This window comes from Astatotilapia calliptera, chromosome 10 (assembly GCF_900246225.1).
Source record: "Astatotilapia calliptera chromosome 10, fAstCal1.2, whole genome shotgun sequence".
Taxonomy (NCBI): Eukaryota; Metazoa; Chordata; class Actinopteri; order Cichliformes; family Cichlidae; genus Astatotilapia; species Astatotilapia calliptera.
The window spans coordinates 15,144,761-15,171,642 of NC_039311.1; the positions used below are offsets into that span (position 1 = coordinate 15,144,761).

The following is a 26,882-nucleotide window of genomic DNA, read 5'->3' on the forward strand; positions in this document are numbered from 1 at the left end:
TAGATTGATCTTATTAAAAAAGTGTTTTAAAGTCGACTAACTGCGCTACAAAAACAAAACCCCAGTAGGTCATGTCACTGTCCGAGGTGCTGAAGCGGCAAGGAGATGGGCAAAGAGTAACCAGCCAAGAAAAATATCTACTTACTCACCTGTCCTTGCAGAAGAAGGACTTTGCCTTATCCTTCATTGTAGCTCCAGCTCTCGTGTAACAGAGGATGCCTTTATCAAGTGGACAGGAGACAGGTGTTTCCTTTCTAGCTTTTCGTGCAGGAACAAGTTGTTATCTGGTCCAAAGCAGAAGCAAAACTCAATCATCCACCTCAGTGATAGTGCTGTCCTTTCAGCTCAAATGCTAAAGCTTGTTGAACTTGCTTCGATGAATTAATGAATACTTCCTTGTATTCTCAGGGATGTCAAACTCATTTTACATCATAGGCCAAATACACCACACTTTGATTTTAAGTAGGTCAAACCAGTGATGCTGCACTTTCTTTCAGTGTAAAGACATTTAACTATACATTTAATCCCTGAGATATCCTAATGTAAGAAAAAGAAGTGCAATTTCAACAGTATGTGTCAGTTTTCCTACATAACAGAGAAATGCTGGTGTAGTAAATGAAAGCACAAATTTTTGGATTGAAATTGAAAAAAACAAATGTGTAAAGTTACAGAGAAAGTTCAGGCAGCTTATTGCCCAGGCTGTCCTATAATTATAAAACAGAAATTTCATAGAAAATATTTAAATGTAGAACCACTGTAAAAACTACAGTATACTCTTAAAAAACAGAATCTTTTCTGTCATTTATTTGCTTATCTTCTACTGAATTACTTTGGTGTAGCATGAATGGCAGTAGAGGAGGTCTTTCTCAGTAAGAAATTTTTAAATATTATGTAAAGATAGTTAAAAGTACAAAATCTATAACCTCTAGCTGTCCAGTGGGCCGGATTGGAGCCTGTAATTATGTTTGAGACTTGTGGTTTAGTGTTTAAAAGTGAATGAACTGTAGTTGCTCCATCATATCTTTGATATGGTGTTAGCCACTTTAACAGCTCTGAAATGACCCTACACATTTCTCAATATGCCAGGAATGTAGTCGTTAATGCTAAGTGTTCTGTTAGCATTATTTTTAACTTGGTAAAAGTTTACACTACCTGCATAGTAGTCCACCTCCTGCACGGCATGCCTGCTTCTGGCCTGCTATCCCTCTCCTTCACTCGATTATACTGTACCTTGCTGATTGCAACTTGATCCATCCTTGATCCTGCAACATTTCAGTCGGAGCTCCTGTTTATAAATGACTTCCAGACTCCAGACTGGGTGTGCAAGCATCCAGGTAGCTGCCTGACCGGTACAACAAGAGGCAAGTCCGGTTTAGCTTAGTGCTTGAAAGTTTCCATCTAAAAATGACAGAGCTTCTCCTTTACCTTTGCCTGTGAGTGCGGTCCAGTCTCAGGATTTGGTTTTGGTTGAGTTTCAGTTCAAAAGCAATATTTTAAAACTTAAATTTTATACAAACTCTATCCCCTCTGCTAACCTGCTAACTTCCCGCTACTGGCGTGAGGTTAGGTTAGGCTAGCTCCATAGCCTTACTGCAGTGGGGCTTGATTGGTTATAAAGCAGTTTAATCTTTTCTTTTCTTTTCTTTTTTGTTCGTTAACATTAAGCCTAAAAAGTAAACAAGCAAACAAAAACAACAACAACAAAAAAAAACTGGTTGAATGATCTATTGCTGCTTGCTTACTAGGTTGTAAGCCTTAGAGCTGTTAAGAAACACCCAAAAGGATCATTTCACTGACTATCAGACAGATCAGAGGAGATCAGCTAAGCACTAGTACAGTGCACTGTGTGAATTGTTTTTTGTCCCTTGCCGCCAGCAAAATCAACTCAAAATGTCAAAGGAACAATTAGCAAGGGGACTGCAAAACTCAGTAAGAATTAATATATTGTGTTTTCTGTTAATGGGAGATTAGGTTTCCTTTCCTTTCCAGTAAGAAAAAATCAAACTATATTTTATTGTTTAAAAAAAAATCAAGATTATTATTATTATTATTATTATTATTGTTTAACTGAAATGCAACCAGAGGCTGTAGTTACTAGGATCTGCTCCTTTTAGGGGTTGTCTGAGCATATCATCTGCCACTATATTACCTGGTCACTAGCATCCTCTTCTGCACACCAACCCTCTGCATGGCCTCCTTCATTGCATCCATGAATCCTATTTGTGATATTTCTCTTTTCCTCATGCTTTGTCCAGTAGAGTCAATTTTCAATTTTTTAACTATGTCTCTAAACGACTCAGTCTCAGCTCTCCCTCTGATAGATTAATTTCTAATCTTGTCCTGGCCACTCCCTGTGAAAATCGTAGCATCTTCTTTGTCTTTTCTTTTCTGTTGGTATCCCTTTCATTTTTGATAACTAAGTACTGACTTCCTGTTAAATTTAGAGTCGAATTTAAGATCCTGGTCTTGACCTACAGAGCTGTGCACGGACTGGCTCCTGCCTACAACTTTGATCTGTTACAGCCCTATGTCCCTAGCAGGTCTTTGAGGTCATCTGATCAGGGCTTACTTGCTATAAAAAATACTAAGAGGCGGACTAAGGGTGACAGAGCTTTTGCCACTGTGGCCCCTAGACTGTGGAACTCTCTCCCCCAAGCATTAAGAACTGTGGACTCAGTAGCTGTTTTTAAAAAACAACTCAAAACTTACCTTTTTAAAACTGCTTTTGGTTAATTTTTTGCCTGTTTTATTTTCTCTTTTTAAATCTTTTATGACTTGTAATCTTATGTGCAGCACTTTGTGATTCTGTCTTGAAAGGTGCTATATAAATAAAAATTTATTTATTTATTATTTATTTATTTATTTATTACTCTGCATGATCTTTTATGTTTGGATTGCTGAACAAATTCAAAGAAATTTCATTCTCCAGGGACAATTTTTTTTTAGCACGATTTTAGTACACCTCGTCTGATTCATTTAAAACAATTTGGAAGTAAACAGAACTTTATCTATCAACGCTTTAACGACCTTTGTTTTCATCTGAAAATCACTCCACTGACACGAGGTTGCTCACTGTTGTTTCTGGCCTGTAACTTGAAATTAGGATCATTGAAGTGCAATGTATCAGAGATGAAAACAGCTCTTATTTTCTCTATGTATGGCAGAAAATCTACAAACATTTTTGCTTTTTCATTTGATCAGTAAGAAAGTTTTTAAGCTCTGAGCATATACTCCGAAAACGGTCCAGTGCTCTGTGTTTGCTGAATCACCCTACATCTTTGTGAGGAGCAAATCAAGTTGCACTAACCTCAGTGATGGATGTTTATAATAATAATAATAATAATGGATTGCATTTATATAGCGCTTTTCGGGGCCCTCAAAGCGCTTTACAATTTCACTACTCATTCACTCTCACACACTGGTGGAGGCAAGCTACAGTTGTAGCCACAGCTGCCCTGGGGCAAACTGACAGAGGCGAGGCTGCCATATTGCACCACCGGGCCCTGTGGCCATCACCAGTAGGCAGCAGGTGAAGTGTCTTGCCCAAAGACACAACGACCGAGACTGTCCGAGCCGGGGCTCGAACCGGCAACCTTCCGGTTACAAGACGAACTGCCAACTCTTTGAGCCACGATTCGCCCCTATTGTTTTTATATTGTGAGTCTGTCTCTCTCTCTTTCTGTGTTCGTATGTGTCACCATTTTAAAATAGTGGGAACAGCTCTTGGGTGCTTTTCAGTACCTTTCCAGGTGTTTTCTGTCTGTGGACCAATTTGTCCACTCAGTAGCTTCACAATCATTTAAGACTACTGTATAATGTAAGTAAGCTCAAAGTGAAGTCTGTGTTTGAAGACGGGTGTTGCCAGAATGGATGGTGTGACTCCATCTCAAGATCTGGTCTCATTTTATATTTTATGCTGCTTTGTGGCATAAAATATACAAAGGAATGGAGTACATGACACATTTCAGTTTGATGCAACATTAACCCAACTTTCATCTTGGTGTGCAAAACTGCCTCTCTTTGACTTGATACGTATTTTGATTGTCAAAGGTTGAAGTGTAATACATTTTTAATTTAAGAATAATTTGAAGGTGACAGCAACCCATGATCTTAAATTTATTTATAATACAACTTCAAGTTTTGGACATAATGAATGTATGAACTGTTTACTAAAGTGTGGCTTTTTTTATTCTTCACCTCTCAGACCGTTAATTCGACCACAGTTGCAACAGGCCATGGCCTTGCCTTGGCTTGTGATACACTCATCTCTCAGGTGAGCAAACCACACTGTGCGTGTGTATTATTGTTGCAGCGGTTTTATCCACGGGAAGGTTATAATTTCACTATGGAGTCAAATCCAGTTCCCATTAGCATTGTTTGTGTTTTGCAGACTTTTGGCAGTAAAAACATGAAACGTGTTGGAGTGATTCTTCAAAGGAGTTCACTGATCCTGCTGGCGTTTTGCCTGCCATGTTGGGCTATTATCATGAACTCTTACAGCCTACTGATCCTCATGCACCAAGAGGAAGAGGTGGCGAGGTAAAATCATGGTTTTTAAAGCTGATGTAGCATCTTTGAATATATAACTGGAAAAAAAGGAATACAAATCTATATTTTTAGTTCTGTTGTTGGCATTTTTATCAGCAGTACTAATACTATTCTGTGCTTAGAAAACTTCAGCTTTATATGTGTTTTCAGAGTTTCTGAGTAAATTTGTATGAGATTAAATTAAATTTGATTTCAAGGGACTACGATTGAAAACTGATGTAATGTGAAGACAGTGCTGATGCACTTTCCCACAATGAATGAATTTACAGATGCACTTTTTGCAAACTTGAATGATTGTCTTTATGTTTGCTTCACTAAATGAATATCATTTTGTTTGCTTCCCTTTCAGAATTGCCCAGATATATGTGATGGCATTTCTACCAGCTGTTCCAGTGAGTTTAATGAACTGAGACTGAGACTTAGTTCACTTACTTCCTAACCTTGACTGAGATTATTAGTTATTGTGTACTTATCAGCTGCAGTGTTTCAACATCTGCATTTAGTAACACACATGCAGCAGTTTAGTAAGCGCACTAGTATTGAGTTGTTTAACCCTCATGTTTGAGAATTATTACTGCCAATTTAATTTAGTAAAAAACAAACAAACAACTAAATTCATGTTGTCTTTCTTTCTGCTACAGGCTATGTTTCTGTACCAGCTGCAGGTTGCCTACCTGCAAAACCAGGTAGGTTCATGAGATGAAACAAGTATGCTTCTGGTGTGTAGGAGTCAGACACCTTCCAGGGGAAACTAAAACAGAAAGGTCATGTTGTTATGTTGTTAAGTGTGGTATCTACGAAGGAGATATCCTCCTTCTCCTTTTACTAAGAAGTACAGCAAGCACTTGAAGAGGTATACCAGGAGAATAAACCAGAGGTTGCAGACCACAGCAACCTCTCTGAACAGGGGCCAATAACCATCATAGTGCAAACATCCAAGAATGAATCTCCAGTCTGAATAACTGGCAGCACAAATAAATCAGCTGCAAATGAACAAGAGACACCCGTAATGGCTAACTGAAGGCCAGACAGTCCTGATTCCCAAGGATCCCCAAAAGGGACCAATCCCATCCAACTACTGGCCAATAACCTGCCTCAGTACCAAATGGAAGCTCCTGTCAGCCATCATAGCCACGAAGATGAACAGGCATCTTCGTGTTAGAAAAAAAAGGTAGGATTATTATTATTGCACATTTACCAAGATATTGCGCAGGAAATTGTCAATAGCAAAAACAGAATGACTGTATGGGAGAGGTCTGCTTGCACGTGCATACCCACGTCCACACACACCCACCCTCCCATGCACACGTACACACACTCAAGGTTACCATAAGTAAACAAAGGGGAAGACTGCAGAAGTGTGTCAGTGTGGTGTCAGTGTTCTGGTGCATTGAGACTTCTGTCAGCCCACGGGAAGAAGCTGATCTTTAGTCTGTTGGTGTTGCATCTGATGGATCTGAACCTTTCTCCAGAGGGCATGATGTTAAATAGGTGGTGGTTAGGATGGAAGTGGTCTTTTAAAATTGCCCAGGCCCTGGAGCGACATCCAGAGCTGGCAATGCACTCCAGGGAGGGGAGTGGACAACCGATTACCTTCTCTGCAATTCTGGTGACATTTTGGAGTCTCTTCTTATCAGCTGTTGTTCAACCAGCGTACCACATGGCGATGGCGTGCACCAGCACACTCTCAATTGTGGCTCAGTAGGACACTAGTAGGTCAGTCTGCAGCCGGTTCCATCTCAGAATCCTCAAGAAATGGAGGTGCTGCTGGGCTTTCCACCATGATGTACAGCAACAAGATCGGAGTGTCATTCGGACTGGAGAAGTGTAGTCGGATGGAAACAAAGAGAGGGAAAGTAGTTAGAACTGAGGGGTTGGAACTACCAGAAGGGAACACCACATCTTCCTGAGAAGAACTTGAGACAATGTGGATCGTGAAAGTTTCCGTGGTCCCAGTGATTGCCGGAGCACTCGGTGCAGGGACTCAAGCTAGGCAAGTGGCTCCAGCAGTTCCCAGTAACAACATCTGAGATTGGTGTGTAGAAGAGTGCAGTCCTAAGAACAGCAAATATACTGTGCAGGAACTTCCAGCTCCCAGGCCTCTGCTAGAGGACCCGAGCTTGAAAAATAAAGACTGCCCACAGGAGCAAGAGGGGAATAATATATAAATATTCAGATATTTATATGTATATTTGTATATATATGCATATATAGACACTGTGCCATGTTGTGCCATTCCAGCTGTTTACCCACACTATCAGCTAATGTTAGCACAATATTATATATAACATCGTAAAGCGCCCTTTTAAGGTTCAGACTTGTGATTTTCTGTGACAGAAATGTAATCATGCACATACTATGAAATTTTTTTGAAATCCTATATTGTCCCCCTTTTGTCTAGTTCAACTGTCAGGTCTATTTTTTTTTTTTTTTTTAGCACCAAATACATCATAAGCAGCTAATGTGCAGTTTCAGTGAGATAATGTCTTATTCTAGTTTCCACCAGTGTGCTACACTTACCTGAATTTGTCTTTGGGAAAATAGTAAAGTAATTTAAGTAAATAAATACTCTTGCCGAAGGAATGGTGGCTCTGCATACTGGATTGCTAATCATGTCTTTTAAAAAAAAAATCTTTCAGGGGATCATATTGCCACAGATGTACACAGCAGGAATAGCGAATGTTTTAAACTTGGGCTTCAACTACGTCTTGATCTTCACCCTCAATTTGGGCATCATGTAAGTGTGTCACACTGCCTCATTTTGCCTTTTCATTTTTATGTACTTTTTGATGGTGGAATAACAGATACAATCTATGAATAAAACAGAAAAAAGCCCTCTGTCACTGCCATGTTCACTACACTGTTGTCCAAAGAGGGGACTGAGAGGAGAAGAAAATTTGTTTTCTGTTAAATGTGAGTCAGCAGTGCACTGATGTTTATTATTTTTGAAATTTATTTAAGTGAGGGGGGCAGTGTAGGGCAAAGGAAGAAGAAAGTTCTCTGACAGGAGTTATTCCAGCTGGAAAAACATTTGATTCATCAGGCAGATGACTCAACCCAGGCCTCAGTCTGGGCCCTGTTTCTCCTATCCCTCACATTTACCAAGCACTCACTCCTACTAATTGTGAAAAGTCTTTCCCCAGCTCATGAGAAACCTAGTGTGCCAAACCACAGTCTTTCTGTTAGTTTTTTGGTCCATGCCTCCTCAGCGTATTCCTGTGTTTGTTAATGTTGTTTGTTAGTGGTCATTCCTCTGGCAACCACAGGTATAAATACGTTTTATCATCTGTGTTTTCAGTGGATCAGCAATCGCTAACAGCCTCGCTCAGATCACCCTCTGCCTGCTGCTGTACGGCTACATCAGAATAAGGAAGCTCCATCAGAAGACATGGGGAGGTGAGTGCTACACATGAATAACACAAAGTGAATGATACAGCTTTTCAGACATTAGTTTTACTGAATTGAGTTTTCTGTAAACCTTACAGGTTGGTCCACTGAATGTCTGCAGGAATGGGGCTCTTACATGAAGCTGGCTGTTCCAAGTTTACTTATGGTCTACTTTGAATGGTGGCTCTGGGAGATTGGCAGTTTTCTCGCTGGTCAGTGTTATTTGCCAGACAAACAAACATGCACGTAAACGGCCGATTACACACACTCATTTTACACTTATTTTCTCAAGAAGAAAACAAAAATCAAGCTATTTTTTTCCTTTTAACCTAGCAGTTATCACTATGACAGAACATCTCTGCTGTGCACAAGTCACAAAAATACAGTGATCATGTCTCAAAAACCCAGATTCAGACTTCCAGGGTTTCATATGGAACAAATCTAAAGAAAGAGTGCATAATCTTGCTGGTTTAGGCTAAGTTGTTATAACTGGTTTCTAGGAAAAAGATTTATCTATCATTAGCAGCATATCATTAACTGTGTGATAACTTGACCTTGATATTACTGTTGGTGCTTCTGGTTGTTTTTGTTCTTCTATTAATCCAATATTACACTATGCAGCATAGATTAGAATTAGGGTGACTGAACAGAGATGAGCATGCTCATGCTGGAGGTGAGCAGAGTTGGGGAGGAGTGCATATGCAATACTGATAGATCTACATGTAAAGGAAGCAAAGGGTTAAATATGATAAAATAGTAAATTCTGATGAAGGGGTTATGTTTCAGTGATTTAATAATAACGATTAAATCTTAAACCTTTCTCAAAAATGCACTAAAATGTTTACCAGGGTTGTCTTATCTTTCTGTAAACAAAAATCTATACTCTAATCAGTGGCCTGATATTTCCGGTTAGAATCTGTTCAGTATCAGCGATATTGTAAATTATTACAGTCGAAATGCTGTTAAAATATATTTACTACTTTGCAATTCTCCCATCTTCTTTGAGGTTATCTCCCCAGATAATGTCCTGGTTTTCACCTTTTTTTTTTGCAAAAAAATCATCATGGAAAATGGAAAAGTTTAATTCACAAGATCTTACCTCACTGTAAAATCTTTGTCTCAAAAGTTTGTGTAAAAATGTCGCATTCGTGCACAGCAGCAAAACCTTTCATGAATCTCTCTAAATCATGTCAGGTTTACTTGGTGAGGTGGATCTTGCTGCTCAGCATGTGCTGAATGAAATAGGAACCATTGCATACATGGTACGGATCAGCCATTTACTTAGTTGAACACAGTCATCTTATTATTTAACAGCACTTCTGCAATTTGGGAAAAATGCTTACTCTGGTCTGGACCTTGTAGATTCCTTTAGGTATCCATGCAGCTGCTTGTGTGCGTGTTGGGAATGCTCTGGGGGCCGGGGACACCACCAGAGCTTTGCTCACCTGCAAAGTGACCCTATTTCTGTCGGGTATTAGGATATTTAAACATTTCTTTGAAAATTCAAACATATGTAATACATGATAAAATAAGGACACATGGACTTATATGCATTTTCTCTATAGGAACGCTTGCTGTTTGCCAGGGTATTGGTTTTGCAAGCTGTAAGTCAGTTGTTGCCTTCATATTTACCTCTGATGTGTGAGTATTACAGCAACACACACATTCAAGCCTGTAAAATATTATCATAACACTGTTTTAATGCTCTTTTTCTGCTCTCTGCAGTGAAATTGTGGCGACCGTGTCTGAAAACCTCACAGTGCACATTTTTGTACAGTTCTTTGATTCACTTCTGGTATGCCTTTACACAACAAAAAACTATGTTCTCATCTCACTTTACAAAGACTAGTTCCGAGAGCTGGTTGTCTGCTTGATCAAATCAAACCCTCAACTTTGTTTCCTTTTATTCTGTGTTCCATTTCAGTGTGTCTGCTCAGGAATTCTTGTAGGATCTGGGATGCAGAAAATTGCTGCCATCTCCAACCTGTTGGGTTACTACCTCATCGGCCTGCCAGTAGGAATAGCTTTGATGTTTTATGCCAACCTGAGGATATTAGGTAATACTTTTATTCTATTGTAGGCATCTTTCTACAGACAAGCTATAAGTTGCTGTAGTGGTGCACACGTTTTCACTTTTGCCTCACAGCAAGAAGGTTTGGTATTCATAGCTCTTTTTTTAAAATTTTTTTTTTTACAAGTTTGCATGTTCCCTCTTTGCCTGTGAGGGCTTTCGGCTGCCACAGCCTAAAATCTTTCATGTTAGGTCAAGGGTGTAGATGTGGATGTGACTGTTAGCCCTGTGTTAGCCAGGGTGTACTCAAGCCCCTTTAACAAAGTCACCTGGGATAAGGTGCAGACTCCTGGTGACTGTAGTTGGATAAATGATTAAGAAAATAGATGGGTGGACTGATAAGTCAAAATCAAAGGACTCAACGGCATAACATGAAAAAAAGTTTTGAAATAGGCTTCAAAGCCCCGAGATGCAGTCTTTACTTCAGGCAAGAGACAGTCAGGTGCACTCAGGAAGTTGATCAGAACAGGCAAACCAAGTCTGACAGGGAAGAGCAAGGACAAAAACCAGGATACCAGGTAGGTTCAGACTCACAGATAGAGCTTCATGGAGAAGAAAAGGCAGGAATTCTCAATGCAAAGATAATTTGGCACAGAGACAAGGAACACAAAATACACAGTGGAGAATGCACAATTTGACAGAGGTCATATGACATTAGGGTGAGACAAGTAATAAAACAGCCGATAACAATGTCTGATACCAAGATTTATCACCAGTGGCACTTAAGCCGGCACATAAGAGCCTGTAGGCAGCAACACTGGGTTTCTAAATGTAACTACATGTAACTGGATTTCAATTATTTACGATTAGTTTTGCAGTCTGATCATTTTTAATACTAAGATATCCCATTACCCACAATGCACTTCAGCTGCTGTTGATTTAGGATTTAGTTGTATAACCCAGCCTTTAGTATCAGTCTGATAAAGAGCCAGCTATAGGTCACACTCTTCACCTCAACAGCTGTTTTGTAACATTTTCCACAAGAGCTGAAAAACCTTGATGTGTAAAACTGGATGGATATAGATATGATTAACTTTCAAAAAAATATTATTAATTATTTATGTTTCTTTTTTTTAATCCAAGCTGATTAAATTAAATTCTCATTCACTTAAAAACAGTTGCACACAACACACAATTAAATATTATACAGTATTGTGCAAATTTCTCATTTCTTAATTTTTGCTTTCAAGGAGTGAGACTTGTAATTTTTAAAGTGTTCTTAAACACATCTGATCAAAATTAATGGAATTATGAACGCAAAAAAATGCCATCAGATTATGATTCACAGTGCAGTGCCATCTTGCCAGCAGCTTAATTTTTCAACACGACAATGATCCCAAACACTCTGACAATGCAATAAAAGGATATCTGGACAGAAAAGTACACAGTGAAGCACTATCAGCCCGCAATATTATTAAAGCAGTGTGGGACTCATGACTTTTGCACAGTATTGTAAATAAATCTGATTATCCTAATGTACATCAGGGATGTGAACTTTTAATCAAGTGTGTCTGTTTGTGTACACTAACACTTTTTCACTTTTTTGTGCAGTCTGTAGGATTTTTAAAATTTTTGAAGGAGACTTTTTTTGACCCCAAAAAGTTGATTCTGTTCATCTGGACATAGTGTTTTCAGTGGGAGAAACATTTTGTCACTCAACCAAGTGACTTCTTCAGTCTCAGCTGACTGCAGGTTTCCCCAACCTTATAAACAGTATCTTTGCATACTGACTGAAACTAGCACCACTGAGTGAACAATGAGCTGTGAGGTCAGTTCCTGGATCCTTAATGTGCAAATTGTCATGACCATTAATCAAAGACACTCTTGACACTCCTGCAATGATGAGGATGTACGCATCCTGGACAGGGAGGAACGCTGGTTTGAGCGCAGAGTCAAGGAGGCCATTTACGTGAAAAGGGAAAGACCATCTCTGAATCGAGGAGGGGGCCTAAGGGTACATCGTTCACCATCTTACAATGCTGTGATTGCAGCCATTCCCCAACTCTCTGTGAATGGTACTCATGGCTTTCATAGTGGTTGTCACAAAAATAAAATAAAACAATTCAAGTACCATGGGATTGCAAAGATAGTTGGAAATTCTGTACACAGGCACAGCATCCGAACATGGAAGCACAGTCTAGGTGTGCTGTCTCTACTTTATACGAGCATATGGACTCATAGTCTACAGCTGTGAATAAGCAGAGTCGACTGTCAGCTTGGCTGTGTCTTTAAAGACCATTGGTATAAGCAGTTTGATAGCTTGATAGCTAGACTATTTCTTGATGTGTTTGTTTGAATTTCTGTTCCTCCTTTCAGGTTTGTGGCTGGGCCTACTTGTATGCCTTTCCCTCGAGACAGTGTTATTTCTGGTTCTGATCTTTAAAATTAACTGGAAAAAAGTCACTCAGAAGGTAAGACGCTCATATCTTTCTCTAAAAGCACACTGTAAAAACGATAACTAGCAATTGTTGATTTCACTAAAGTTTTTAAATTAAACTGACTTAGAAATAAAACTTTCCATTTACAACCTAAAAAAGCTTGTCTACCCAACAAATTTCTTTCATTGTTGTCCTAACTAAGATTTTCTAGACAGCATAACAAAGATTATCAAGTTTTGAGCAGAGTTTCTGAGTCAAGTTGGGAACCAGTGGGAAACCCCGTAGATGACTGGCACATGTGGTCTGAACAAGTTTGAACTAAACCAAACGGACTTTCAACTGAGCCTGAGCAGACCTGAGCTGTGTGATAGTGGTTTACCATGTGTTCTAGACTAAAAACCTCCTAAGAAAATTTGAACCATCGTGGCTAGATTTGGATGTAAAATGCAATTTTTCGACCATTGAGGATTTTCACTTCTGCAGTTTTGGACAGGTGCTGGAGCTGCCGACCATTTACCCTAGCAGGTAAGCTAACTACATGTGTTATTAAGATTTTCTACAAGCGCCTAGGCTGCATCCTCCTGAGGACCCGGGAGGATGGAACTAGTAAAACACTGAAAAAGGCCAACTATAGCATTTTTAAGTTATCTAAGTGACTTAATTGACCCCCCCCCCCTTGGCTAGCTATCGAGCTGGTGGGTAACAGACGTCTCCGAAAGCGTCGGAGCACTTTTGCAAGTATATGTTGTCTTAATAAACTGAACAGATATTAGCAATTTACACAGCTACATTAACGCCTGAAAATATCTTAAAAGTTTATTTTGTGACCCAGAAAGAGTAATATTAAAACTAATTCCACAGATAGAATTTGCACATGCGCAATAAGGATCGGGGAGTCCGATCCGTAACTTTTTTTCTCTCGTTTTTTTTCTACATTATATTGAAATGTTTCAATATTGCAAACATTTTAAGAGATGCTTATTATAAGGAGGACGTATTTCTCGGACACATTTAGAGGAGTCCACTATGAATTTGGGCAGCCTTCGTCGCGCCGCTGTGTCGTAATCGGGCTACAAGCAGCCTCTGAAGGTTTTAGCTCAGAGAAAGACTTCAGTAGATTCATTGCTGGACATCTCTATAATGACTTTACTGTGAAATGGGAAAATGTTGTATTTTGTTTCTTTCGAAGGCAAAAACAAGAAGATGTTTACTTTATAATAAACTTATTAGTTATCTTAGCTAAATTTTATTTTCACAAATGCAAATACAGTAACAAAAAACCTAATTTTAAACATTACTATAATGATGTTTTATGTTACATAAAATTGATTAGTGGATCACTTAACAAAAAGGCTATGAAAACTATTACCATTTGTAGTAATTACAAATTATTTGAATGTTTGTAATTCTTTGTATTACACCCCCTGGCATATGTTAATTTTGTTCTGATTGTATACATGTTCTGTATACTGTTTCTTAATAAAGTTTAATATTTAAAAAAAAAAAAAGGTTTTAGCTCAGAGTAGTGGCCAGCGCAAAAAGTAATGTTTAATGTTAAACACTCTGAAATTCAGACAGACATCACTAAATGACGGTATCTCACACCGGCTTTTTACAGCACTTCTGCCATGGTAAAACTTATTAGCTTATTACCCGTTTTGTAACCAGTTTCAATGTTATCTTTGCATGAAAACGTTATGTTAACCTTGACAACAAACTGGGCCAAGCACGCGTTGTCATGGAGACTCTTTCATGGGTCGGTGTAGGATATGTGCGCCAATTATATGACAGTGATATAAGTAACTTGCATATTGTCTAATATTTGTCTAATATTGTTTTTTCACTTTTTCAATAGTCACCGTTTATCCGGTGCAGCACTGTTACTTTAAAGTAATGTTTAAAGCTGACTTGACAGTTTGTCAGCTGGTGTAAGATTGCCTAATGTACTGTAAGTTAATGTCACACGCAAATTAAAGTTGTACTTCATGCTCTGTATTATAAGATTGCTACATTTTCAGAGCTTTTTACATAATGGGGAAGGAGACAATAGTAAAGGAATGATTGTGTGTTGTTGATGTATACTGTGTTACAGATAGTATAAATTTTTCTATAGTTATTGCATTTTTTTATCATAGTAACAAAAAAATGTTTGAATTCAAGCTTGCATTTATGTTACATGTCATGTATGTTATCAATCATATACTTGATATAGTAGACAAGTGGTCATATGTAAGTTAATATGATTCCTTACATATTTTTTTCATGATGTCTCTGGTTTTGGCTTGTTGATGTATTCAGCTCCTGCATCTATGGATTCCTTCTGTGTGTTAGATATGGATGTTTTATCCCATTGCAAAAGTGCTTTTGGCAAAATTGACTATGTCTCTTGTGTTTCAGGGGTGGAGTTCATGCAGTGCCGATTTTGCAAATTCACAAGCTCCAGTCAAGAGACTCTTTTGAAACATTTCCGCCTTCATCACGGACAAGGTGCACATTGGCCATGCATTCACACAGACTTTGTATGTGTATTTAAAACACCTGGAGCATTACGATCACACCTCTCAAGGTCACACTCAATAGTAAAAATCCACAAAAATTCCACATTTCAGTGTGAACATAATATATATTTGCATATTGATACTGTTTTTTGTGGAGGGTGTTTCTATTCCTGTGCAAAATGTGTATTCATGAGAGATTTTTGAAGTAGGTTTTGCGGTTGATAACACAGTCAGGCATATAACATGGTGCAGACTGTACAAGGCAGCTACCCAGAAATTTTCTGTGCTGAATAAATGGCAATATTTTGGTTATTGTCTTGTTTAGATATCTGAAGAATTTCATCGGATCACAAGCAAAGACCTCCTGGGGACGTTCAATGCATCCCTGGACAAATTTGTGCCTGGCCTGCTGAAACTATACCGGTCTAAGAAGGGAGCTCTTGGTGAGGAGATGGAAGACATCTTGGATAAACTTGATGAACAGGTAAGTGCTCCTTTACCTGACATTTTTAGAAGAGAGTATACCTTTGTCATAACAGAAAAAAATGTTGGCTTCAGCCAAAACACATCAATGGAAATGAATGTAATCAGTCATTACTTTGTTTTTATTTGGCGGTATTTTATTTAATTTGTAAAAAGAAAGTAAAATTGTTAAAATGGTGTTTTGTTTTTTTAAGTTTTACATGTTGCTGGGCCTGATCTGTATTTTATTTTCATTACTATAAGAGTTCTGATTTTGCATTGTGTGTAGGTACACCACGTTACTATACTAATTTAAATGCTTGTTTTCCACTGAATGCTCTTTAGACATCTGACATTGTGTCCCACCGAAAGACAGCAGCACTGAGAGGCCTGCCCATTTTCCTCGGAGAGGATGCAACACAGGTTTTCCTGAAGTGCTTAGTAAGTACAAAAAAGTAATGCAAGAAAAACTAGTTGCTATGAGATGTTTTTAAAAGATGATTTAATCCAAAATGGAAATGTACACTTCCTCAGTGCAGTCCAGATAATTTTATGGTGAGGATTGCAGTTGTCATAACTCTCGCTGCTTTTTTTTCTGCTGAGGAGCACCTGGGCATTGTTAGCGGGTGTTCAACAGCAGAAAATATTTTTGTACAAAACTCATCACAGGGTTGGTTGGTGAAAGATATTGTGCCGTTAATTAAAGGAAAATAAGCTTTTTCTTTTTAAAACCTCCATGAGTCAAATGAGCATCATGGTATAGAGGTTAAAGTTAAGATCTTTAGAAATGTACTTTGTCTTTAATTTTTCTTAGCTTTCAATAATTCATATTTTACTTTTCTTCTCTTCAGGACACTGACATTTTGGAACCAGTGTTGAACGGTGCATCAGTTGCCATCCTCACCATCCTGCAAGATGACGATGCCGATACGTCTGTGCGAGAACATGCTGTTGTGTTGGAAGGGGACATCGTGCTACATAACATTCCAGACCTCTCTACTGCCTTGGCATACCTCTTTGGCCTTCTGTATGCCCTCAACATTGATTATCCAAAGCAGATGAGTTTACCTTTGAAGCAATTCAGGGCATCTTTTTTGAACTCGGTGGCTCTCGATGCTCACAGCGCATAAGGTCTCTAAAAACAAAGCTTTTGCTGTGACTGTTAACGGGGAAGCCAGACATGAGTTTAACTTGTTCTTAAACATGTTCAAGTGCATTGTAGAGTCATGTAAAAAAACAAAACAAAACCCAGTAGTTCAACCCATTTCCCTCTATAATCGTTCATTTTACCTGATAGTTCACTGTTCATTGATGGTAACATTTCTAATAATTTTTGACTTCTGTAGTTCATCATAGTGAGCCCATGTAAAATGTCAATGTCTGGGTACAAAGGCAATTGTTTGTTGCACTACCCTATTTAGTGTGCAATAGTTAAGTTAAGCTTTTACAGGACAGCCAGGGTGTGAACGTGAATGACTAAGCTGCTGGACACTTTTCTTTTTTTCTGGACTCTGGAATTTTAATGTCTCTGCTGGGGTGCTCAAAGCACCCTAAAGAAACTGGCAACACGTTTTTTTCTGTTTGTTTGCTTTTTTACAGAAATTCACCCCACTGCCCATGACCTTCTGAAATATACTGAAAGCACTGTTGAAAAAAATAAATACGTTTTTACATAACATTCAGTTGTGCTTTGTTTTATTCAATATCTGTTTGAGTGTTTTTTCAAGTACGATAACAGCATACATTTTTCTTTATTAATATTGGTAAATTTTCAACTCACTGGAGTAAGAATTGTATGATTATTCAACAAGAATATCTGTGTTTGGTGAATTTAGGAATACATGGCCTTGGAGGGAATGATTGTATGTTAATTCAACAGGAATATCTTTGTTTGGTGAAGGCAGAAATACATGGCATTGAAACCAGAATTTCTTTGTTAGACTTACAGGATTATCCTAATTAGGTGAACAAGTAGATCCAAGTTGGCAGAACATGAAAATATTAGTTAAGTCAACTACAGTTGGCAGAAGTTGAGAAAACTCAAAAATCTCTTGCATCATGTTGCCTTGAAATTTTAAGTTTTCTCAACTTTTTCTTTTTTACAGTGCATAGATATTATTTCAATCTTCCAAAAAAAAAGTATGAATGTAACAGGTGACATTTCTGAGTTAAATCTTTGGAGGTCTGTCAGTAAGTTTTTTTATCTGTATATCGTTATTTTAATTTTATTCTTAGAACTTTTTCTTTTTTTTGTTTAGCTTTAATTTTTTCTTACTTTCAAAAAAATAGATAAGACATAAAAGACAATATGTACTCTCACATATCCCACATACTAATACATTTAATTATTTGTGTATAAGCTTGCCACAGTGGACTGAGCGGATTCAAGCGCAGACAGGGAGAAAGGTGCAAAAGGTTTATTTACAACAAACCGGGTGGCTATATACAAGTACTGAGGGGAGGAAAGGGGAAGGGCAGCCACAGGGAATGGTGAGGGAAATTCCACACACGCTCCTCTTCTGCCACGCCACTCAACACACTCCTCTTCACTTCTCTCCATGCTTGTAATTAACACTCACACTCAGGTAGTCCAGGGACGCGAAATAAGGATGGAACCAGGGAATCTAGGTACGGAGACAGATGAGAGAATCAACACCAGGAAAGATACGCAGGAAACACTGGAGATCATTTTACAGCTGGGCAACGCTAACGATAGTCGTTTAACGTTCCAGCGACAAGAAACTCCGAGCCACCATCTTGAACGGTGGCTGGGAGAGGCAGGAATAATGAGACACAGGTGAGCAGTCGCTTGCAGGTGTTTTGGCTCACCACACATTGAGCTCCGCCCAGGCGAGCGAGACAGAAGAGAGAGCGAGCTAGGGAGAAAACAACAAACAACAACAAATACCTGTAGCCTGTTTGAGCCGGCTAGGGAGACAAACCTGCCACATCCGGCTGCTTTAGCGAGCAGAGTAAAGATCTTAATGCCCGGTTGTGCCAAACACATTTGTTTGTCAAGAGTAGCTCTATAAACTCTATATAATCTCCTTGTTTTTGTCAGTTTCTTTTTATTTACATTTTTTGTTTTTTTTATTATTATTTTGTTACTTATAACATGTATGTAACTTTGTAATTTTAACATGTTGTCGCCTCTTGGCCAGGACTCCCTTGAAAAAGAGGTTTTTAATCTCAATGAGACTTTTCCTGGTAAAATAAAGGTTAATAATAATTATTATTCATATTATTGTATAACGATGCCAGAGCTGACAGGTGAGTAGTAATGTGTTTGAAAACAGCAGGAAGAAAGCAGAGGACTATATCTGTTTTTAGATTGTGGTTTACTTTTGTGGATTTATACCCAAGAGTTACCAGATTTTTATTTGCTTCTTGAACCTCGCTCTGACATGTTTTAGGCTCAACTGCGAGCTGGGAAGAAGTTATTGGTAGGACCTGGACACCTTCCTGGTACAGGGCTCAATGAAGCGATGCTGCTGGATGGTCCTGTCTGCCCAGACTCAGTAAGTCTTTCAACACAGCGTGTTTTTTTGTATCTTGTCATATCATAATGGAGCCACTCACACATCCATTAACTGCATCTTTGCACTGTGAAGGCCCAGTCGGATGGTGGAGAAGCTCCAAAAACAGATGGCTACAGTCCTGTCAACACCCTGGATCAGGAGATGAAAGCTGCTCAAGAGCCAGGCATCATCAATACTAATGCAACACCATCTGAGAGGGACACTGAACATAACGAAACCACCAAACCCAAAGTGGTGCTTTCTACAACACAGCTGATTTTCCGTCGGGGAACCGCCTTACTGGTTTCGCTTCTTATTTTGATTATAGGTGTTGCTTGTCATATTGCTTTCCCTGTACCAGAGGAGAGTGCACAGAGCAAGGCCAACTTTACTCTGAACTGGGCCAATGACTCCACTCCCACGCCACTGGCTCCTCTGAACTTTACACCACACTTCTGAGATATTTTTAACTTCCAAATATTGACTTGTCATGGCTGCATATAGTAAGTGTTAAATTCCTTCCTAGTTGCACATCTTCTCATAAACCAGGGGTCTTATTTTCTAAAACTGGTGCTACCTTGTGTAGAGAGAAAAAAAACCCCGTCTCAGTGCTGCACTGCTGAGCAAATCCACAGAAAGCTGGAAGCAATATCAAATGAGAGGGAATCTGGCAGGATTAACAAAGGTCTTGTTACAAAGATCGTGTTTTAACCAGCTCAGAGCTGAGATTTCTTAACTGGAGCAACAAGGTAGGTTACAAATCCTCACAGGAAAATCATGTGGGCATCAAGCAACAGATGTTTTCCCACAGATAGCTTTTTGTTTTTCAACCTGTTCTTGACTTAATTTACATGTTGCACTGTGAGGTGTATATCGCAGCTTACTGACCTCAAATCATTCTCTCATTTTTTTAACTTGAAGATTGACTGTAAATATGTGATGCTAAATTTGACATGTCTGTAAGTGAAATATCATCGTCACATAGTCTTTTACTGTTGCTCTGGCTCTGTTTATTTTCAGGACAGAAGTGAATAATAAATAATAAGCTATGTGTCACTGGAATACATCACAGCCTCTAGTCTGAACTCTGTTTTTTCTTTACAAACAAAACACGAAGACTCATATACTAATATACAAAAGAACCATAGTTCCTTCTGTTATAGATGCTCTACTAATACCTGCAAAGTGACTATCATCACATGAAAAACAGTGTGGAAATAAATCCTTTAAATAATACACTATATTGCCAAAAGTATTTACTCACCCATTCAAATGATTGAATTCTTGTGTTACAATCACTTTCATGGCCACAGGTGTATAACATCAAGCACCTAGGCATGCAGACTGCTTCTACAAACATTTGTGAAAGAACGGGTCACTCTCAGGAGTTCAATGAATTCCAGCACGATACCATTATAGGATGCCACTTGTGCAACATGTCCAGTTGTAAAAATATTCAGTCACCAACAGCTGACTGTTGGTTATAATATCACCAACAGCTGATATTATATGGTGATATTATAACAAAGGGTCAATGATTGGGAACAGCAACTCAGTCATGTAAAATCACAGACCCGGGCCAGTGGATACTGAAGCGCAGAGGTCTTTCTGCAGAGTCAATCCAAACTTCCTGTGGCCTTCAGGGTAGCTCAAAAACAGTGTGTAGAAAGCTTAATGGAATGGGTTTCCATGGCCGAGCAGCTGCATCCAAGCCCTACATCACCAAGTGTAATGCAAAACGTCAGATGGACTTATATAAAGCACACTGCTACTGGACTGGAGTGATGAAATACACTTCTCTTTCTGGCATTTCAATGAGTCTGGGTATGGCAGTTTGCCAGGAGGACAGTACTTTTTTGACTGCATTGTGCCAAGTGTGAATTTTGGTGGAGGGAGGATTATAGTGTCGGGTTGTTTTTCAAGAGTTGGGCTCTGCCCTTCATTTCCAGAGAGAGGAATTCTGAATGAAAAACAGTTTTTACCACCAAGCCATATGACACTTCAACCACAACACTTAAACACACACAACACACAGGACGCACTCAGAAGCTACCTTGCAGCTTCACAAGTACTCTGTTTAATCTGCACTGGTCACTTTATTGTTATTGATATTTATATTTAAAAAGTGCAATACTGTAATTTTCTGCTGCTCATTCCTGTGCAATATCCCATCTGCCCCCCCCCCCCCCCCCCCCCCATCATATTTCTTTTCAAGATTTTCTTATTTAATCACTAGTGTACATATATTTATATTTATAGATACATATATATTTAGTTATCTTTTCTCTTTTACCACGTCTCTCTAATATTTTGCTCTTTACTAATTTTCTATTTTTTTTAATTATTTTATTTTATTCTATTATATTTTCTTCTACTGTACCATGCTGCTGAGTGACTGCTGCTCGTCAAACACATTTCATTGCAATGTTGACCCTGTGCTAACTTGCATATGACAGATAAAACTGAATGCTTAATCACACCAAGACATATTGCACAATTTAAATGCTCCCAACTTTGGTGGAACAGTTTGGAGATGGCTTGTTCCTGTTCCAACACGACTGCGCACCAGTGCACAAAGAAAGATCCATAAAGATGTGGAGGAGCGAATTTGGTGTGGAGGAACTTGACTGATGCAGGTAAGACTGAAACAAAGCTCACACCCCAATCAATAACCGCTAATGTCTATTACATATTAAAAAGAAGCTACAATTGTTTCTGGGCCTAACATACCCATTCAACCTCTTAGCACACAGATACTGCACAAGCAGCACAAATGAAGTATTCAAAAGAGTGGCAGTATCGAATAGAGCTTATATGATATGCACTCTACACAAAATAAGACTAGAAAATTGTGTAATCATGGGGACAAATCGCACAGGTAATCAGGTTAATTAGTGACAGGACTGGGTATGAAAAGAGAATCCCAGAGAAAAAGCCTAGAAATAACACAGCAAAAAAAAAAAAAAGTCATTGTCACTGATTATGGTTTGTTTGGAAATAAAAGAAAATAAGAAAAAAGAAAATAGAAGAGTATCAATATCCAGGAGGGCATCGGGGTGAATGAATGCTCATAACTGCAGTACTGTGCAAAAGTCCTGAGACACTCATTTCATTAAATTTTGTTAGGAATATTGGAAACAGGTGCAGAGATTTACTGACATATCCAAACACACATTGAAAGACAGTATATAAAAACCGAGTTTATACAAGTCAATGTGGTAATCCGGTTGTTCAGTGATGACGCGACGAATCCTACTTCCGGGTCTAAAGTAGTCTGCGTTTAATATGGCTTTTGTGTTGTTAACATGTTTAATGCTATGTATTTTCTTCTATTTGATCTCAAAAAGCTCCTAAAACAGTCAGTGATCCCTGTTGACCTCCCTCGGCTTTTATTACCGCTAATCATTTATTTAAGCTCAGTTTTTAAAACCTTAGGATGTAACTACAGCCCATGCAGCAGTATATGAATGACTAACTTTGTATTGTGGATGGATTATCTCAGTTGTTCTCCTGGCTGAAGTTTGGTCCTTTTACAGCATCCTGCCATGCGATTACATTTGTTTCTGACCACCGAGAAAACTCACGTTAACTTTTATCGAGTGGAAAAAAAGTTAGCTTGTTTATATTATGCTAACATAGCTGTGTCGCCAGCGGTCACGTAACACATCATTATATACCAGCTAGCCAAACTTCAGTAACCCTACAAACGTCACTGCTGTTTAGTTTTCTGTCTTCATTTATGCTGGAAGTGATAAGAAAGCTGTATGTTTTAATTTGTTTCCAAAACCCCGCAGTCAGGACATGCTTTATTGTATTTAGATAGAAGCTAGCGAGCTAACTCCCTGCTAACTTCTAACTCTGTTAAATGTCATAAATTCCGTTTTCATGGATGCCTGGATGTTAAACTCAATTGTTACACCTGGTAGAGCAGAACGCTGATCATTTTATTAAAGATGAAAGACTTTAGACAGTTTTTCAACTCTCAGTAATGCCACAGTGATCGTTTGATATATGGACCTGCAACGGAGTTTAGACCCAGACACGGCTAGTGACGTCAGACTGAACAACCGGATATTTGGTATGACTACCTGTATTCTTCAAGATAGCCTGAACTCTCTTAGCAAAACTTTCTTGTAATTTCTTTAAGTAGTATTCAGGAATACTTCCAGGTTTCTTGAAGGACATTCAAAGTTCTTCGTTGGTTGTTGGCTGCCTTTTATTTCATTCTCTGCCACGATGACACCACACTGCTTCAATAACATTGAGTTTCAGGCTCTGGGGAGGCCAATCCATGACTCTTCCAGTGTGTAGTTCAATGCAGTATGCTTTTACTGCATTTGGGATCATTGTCATACTGAAAAATTAAGCTGCTGCCAATCAGATGCTTTCCAGATTCTTGTATCCTGACTTCATAAGCATTTGAAATTTCAAATTTGGATTTATCACTCCATCAAACCTGTTTCTCCTGATTTTCAGTCAAGTTCTTATGAAATTTGGCATATCAGAGGACATGACTATCAGGTGCTGTTCATCTGCTGTGATAGTTTTTCTATATTGGCCACTACTTATTTTTTCCTCCACTTTTTCACATTACTCAAATATTTTAAGTACAACAAACCGTGCTTTTTACCTCTTTGAGAATCACCTTGTTAGTGCACATAAAATACTTACTGTTATCTTTGTGTTATCCTTGGCATTTGTCATACCGTTGTTCGAACATACAAGAACAAATTATGTGTTTTTTTTGAGAGGCTGCTTGTAACAAAGTGCCAATTTAAATGGTTCTCTTTGCTAAGTTGTCCAATGTACCAGTTTGTCCCTTGATATATGCCTTTCTTGTTAGTTTTTGTGCTTGAATGATTCATAGTGTTAAGTGCCTTAAGAAAAACAAACAAAACCTCTGAAAATGGTGAACATAAGGTCTGGAATGAAAATGAATGAAAAGCAGACAATATCCAAAGAAAAATAGTAAAAGACTTTCATAAAGCCTGGGAAACGATTTATATTTAAACACCACAAATTAGGAGAACGTTTGGTTCCTTGAAAACAAAATATAAAGTAATGAGAGGTGCTTCAAGACTTATGCACAACACTGTACTGTTTTTGCAGGTTTTGGAACAGCACTTGTTGTCCTGCAGATGATGTCTTTTTTTAAGAAAGCCTTGCTTGTGTCTGTGAGATAGTGCCAGACAACATTATGCAGGTAGACCAAGGAGACCACTATGGCAAACTAGTGCAGGTGATAAATGGCCCTGCCTGCAGTCCAAAGCTGTCTCCCCTTGAAACATTTTGTACATTATGAAATGAAAAATACAACAAAGGAGTCCCCGAATTGCTGTGGAGATGAAATTCCAAGCAACAACACAAAATCATTTTGCTTTCAAAGCTACAGCTGCTGGCTTCCTCAGTTATCAAAAGTGTAGTTTAAAAGTACATGTATAGCCACATAATGGGATACATGCCCCCATCCCAACTATTTTAAAGCATGCGAACTGGCATCGCGTTTAAAACGAGAATGTATTTCTTAAAAAACAAAAAACAAGCAAGAAAATGTGTTCGTTTCAACATTTATTACTATTTCTATTTATTTCCATTTAAATTTGAGCATTTAAACTCAGTCCCGGCTTTATATTGTTGCATTAATTGGAGTCATAATTTAACTGAGGTTCAAGAATATTATTGTGCTTTGTGGTTACAACACCTGAAAAGTTATTATGAGACTCGTAAAGAGACTAAGTTGCAGTCTAAAGATACTAACAGCAAATCTTTAGACAGTCACTTTTCACTTGTTAATGACGCCGCAGCGTGTTACTGATTGCAGTCTCTGGAGGTGAGCAGACCAAGATTATGGTCTCTGTGAGGAGCCTGTGGCAATACCTCCACTGATGAGCAAGACTGAAGCTCAGATGACGATGTAACCTTGTATGAATCAAACCTGATTTACATGTTGAATAACGATAAATTAATATGCAAGTTTTTTTTTAACCGTACTGTTGCAAACATCAAGCTGTAGCAAGTGCAGGGCCTTGTGTGACCATCCATTAGCTGCTTAACATCAAGGATTAGCATTAGCACAAGTAAAATAAAAGTAATGTAGTAGGGGAATACGCTTGATGAGAAAAAGCAAAAATAAAGCTAGAGCAACCAAAACCTGTTCCCCTGTTTTCTATTTACTTAACATGTTATGAGCGTAATTTGGGAACTTCTCATGCTGGTTGAGTTCAGATTAAAATCAAATAAAAATCAGATTTCTTATTTACTTGTTCTTGACTTGCTCCAAAAAAAGAATTAATTGAAATCTGGCCCAAACACAATAGCATGTCTTTGCTTTAGGACAGACTGTACAAGGAGGAGCCAGGCTCTGGTATAGTCACTGGTCACAATTGAGTAGATAGTGAGCTTTAGAGGTATTTAAATGCAGATTGTTAGGGGTTGTTATCTTTGAGCAGTGATTCCTCTTTCTAGCCTTTGCGCTAACTGATTCCAGGCTAACCTTAGATATTACAGACAAACAGTCAATTTATTTAATTAATAGCTGTGTACAAACACCACATATTCATGCCAAAATCCCACATGGTTGACTGTTCATTGTTAAGCAGGTTGAATCCTTTATTTATGAGCAGGCTTCAGCTGTGAGCTGGTTATCTGCTCGGGCAGAGGGAACAGGTGGTTGATTTGCTCAGGGTGACATGTCTTTATCCAGCCAGCATGTTACAGTGAGCACATACAGGCCTTTCATTATCATCAAATTTGGCAACACAGATCAAAGGAACGCAAGATAAACCAAGCAAGAGAGTAGCATTTCTGCCTTTTGATGATGAAAGCACCCTTCCACAGATGTGCTGTAGCCTAAATATAACCTTTAATCATGTTAGGTTCTAATTGCGGCACCAATTCAGGCTATGAATTGTAGGATGGGAAATTTTATTTATTTCACAGTCTCGATTGGTGCTCAGCTTACACAGCATGTTCCTATAAAAAAGAACGTCTTGTCTATACAGTAACTATTTTCAGTTTGGCTTTTCATTTACTATATTTTTCCGACTATGGATTAAATTAGATCTAGTAAGAGCTAGAAAACTGACCTCAAATACTACTACTGAAATGGCAAGCAGATAATATTCTGTGGCTTTAAAGACATTTTGATTGTGCAGTAATGTCAGGAAATGAAGCTATAATTCAGCCCCAAGAAGCGTGTTTGACTTTTAGAAAGCTCAGTAATTACTGCTCATTCTAATGCTGCTATTTGCCATCTCATGCACTAAGTGCAGAAAACAAAATGGCCTAAAATTGTGTAAAAGTTGGACTGAATATTTTAAATGATGAATTAGTTGAGATGGGGCAATTCACAGTCTTCACAGTCATCCTAATTACTTCATATTATGGGTGCAGACAGAACTTCACAGCATCCTGTGATAAATATTAAGCTGGTTTATAAGATATGCTTTACTATGATACATGTCACATATACTCCTAAAGGCAGACTTGTTTGTTTGTTTTGTACTGCACACATTATTCAATCACTTTTCAAGGCGTCTGATGAGAATCTCGCTGATGATAACTCCAGCAGCAAGGATGACGAACATTAGCAGCACAGTGGCACCACGTCGTAACACCAGCTGCCTGGTGGATAAGGCCATGGCGCCCAAGGCCCTCTCATCTGAATTGAGTGGCTCTGGCCTTTCTTCTACTGGAATCACAGAACTGGATCAGCTGGTCGTTATGCATTTTTCCCTTGGGTCCAGGGTGCTCAGGGAAACTTTAAAATCACGGTAATCTTATTTCCCAGAAAAATGACCAAAAGCTACTGAAGGAAATTTTTTTTTGCTTACCATTAGTATTCCTCTCTGTAATTTGGACTCCTGCTCTTACAAGTGCCTATTCAGAGATATTAAAAAACAAGAAAAAAAATAAGTATTTTAAAAATAACACAGATCCCAGATTTTACATAGATCGTGTTAACATTACATTAACTACATTTCTTACATTCACACGAAAGAGAAAATGCCCAAAACGCATA

The 26,882-nt window shown here is 38.5% G+C and overlaps 3 protein-coding genes across 7 annotated transcripts in view; 1 reads left to right on the plus strand and 2 right to left on the minus strand.

Annotated features, from left to right (window-relative positions):
- Positions 1–1,960, minus strand: part of tmigd1 (transmembrane and immunoglobulin domain containing 1) — a 20,273-nt gene extending 18,313 nt beyond the window's left edge. The window contains exons 1-3 of the mRNA XM_026181757.1: positions 1,426–1,960; positions 1,153–1,342; positions 150–284 (exon numbers count right to left, since the gene is read on the minus strand). The gene's annotated coding sequence lies outside the window, so the exon portion shown is untranslated. The remainder of the gene's footprint in view (positions 1–149; positions 285–1,152; positions 1,343–1,425) is intronic.
- slc47a1 (solute carrier family 47 member 1) overlaps positions 1–19,928 on the plus strand; it is a 26,641-nt gene extending 6,713 nt beyond the window's left edge. Inside the window, exons 3-19 of one of the 2 annotated variants that reach the window (XR_003273576.1) lie at positions 4,205–4,273; positions 4,391–4,539; positions 4,898–4,940; positions 5,190–5,234; positions 7,188–7,285; positions 7,847–7,944; positions 8,034–8,147; positions 9,130–9,197; positions 9,298–9,406; positions 9,501–9,576; positions 9,661–9,730; positions 9,860–9,992; positions 12,323–12,909; positions 14,782–14,871; positions 15,208–15,366; positions 15,690–15,785; positions 16,196–17,022. Coding sequence is in view for 1 of the 2 variants with exons in the window: in XM_026181750.1 (XP_026037535.1) it covers positions 4,205–4,273; positions 4,391–4,539; positions 4,898–4,940; positions 5,190–5,234; positions 7,188–7,285; positions 7,847–7,944; positions 8,034–8,147; positions 9,130–9,197; positions 9,298–9,406; positions 9,501–9,576; positions 9,661–9,730; positions 9,860–9,992; positions 12,323–12,417; positions 18,758–18,862; positions 18,956–19,321 (1,638 nt within the window). In the remaining variant the exon portion in view is untranslated. Of the gene's footprint in view, positions 1–4,204; positions 4,274–4,390; positions 4,540–4,897; positions 4,941–5,189; positions 5,235–7,187; positions 7,286–7,846; positions 7,945–8,033; positions 8,148–9,129; positions 9,198–9,297; positions 9,407–9,500; positions 9,577–9,660; positions 9,731–9,859; positions 9,993–12,322; positions 12,910–14,781; positions 14,872–15,207; positions 15,367–15,689; positions 15,786–16,195; positions 17,023–18,757; positions 18,863–18,955 lie in introns of those variants that run through there. The other variant, XM_026181750.1, reaches the window with a different exon arrangement.
- LOC113030357 (multidrug and toxin extrusion protein 1-like) overlaps positions 17,587–26,882 on the minus strand; it is a 20,354-nt gene continuing 11,058 nt past the window's right edge. Inside the window, exons 16-17 of one of the 4 annotated variants that reach the window (XM_026181753.1) lie at positions 26,695–26,740; positions 17,587–17,968 (exon numbers count right to left, since the gene is read on the minus strand). In XM_026181753.1, coding sequence (XP_026037538.1) covers positions 17,913–17,968; positions 26,695–26,740 — 102 coding nt within the window. In that variant the 3' untranslated portion in view covers positions 17,587–17,912. Of the gene's footprint in view, positions 17,969–24,485; positions 26,622–26,694; positions 26,741–26,882 lie in introns of those variants that run through there. The other 3 variants (XM_026181752.1, XM_026181751.1, XM_026181755.1) reach the window with 3 other exon arrangements.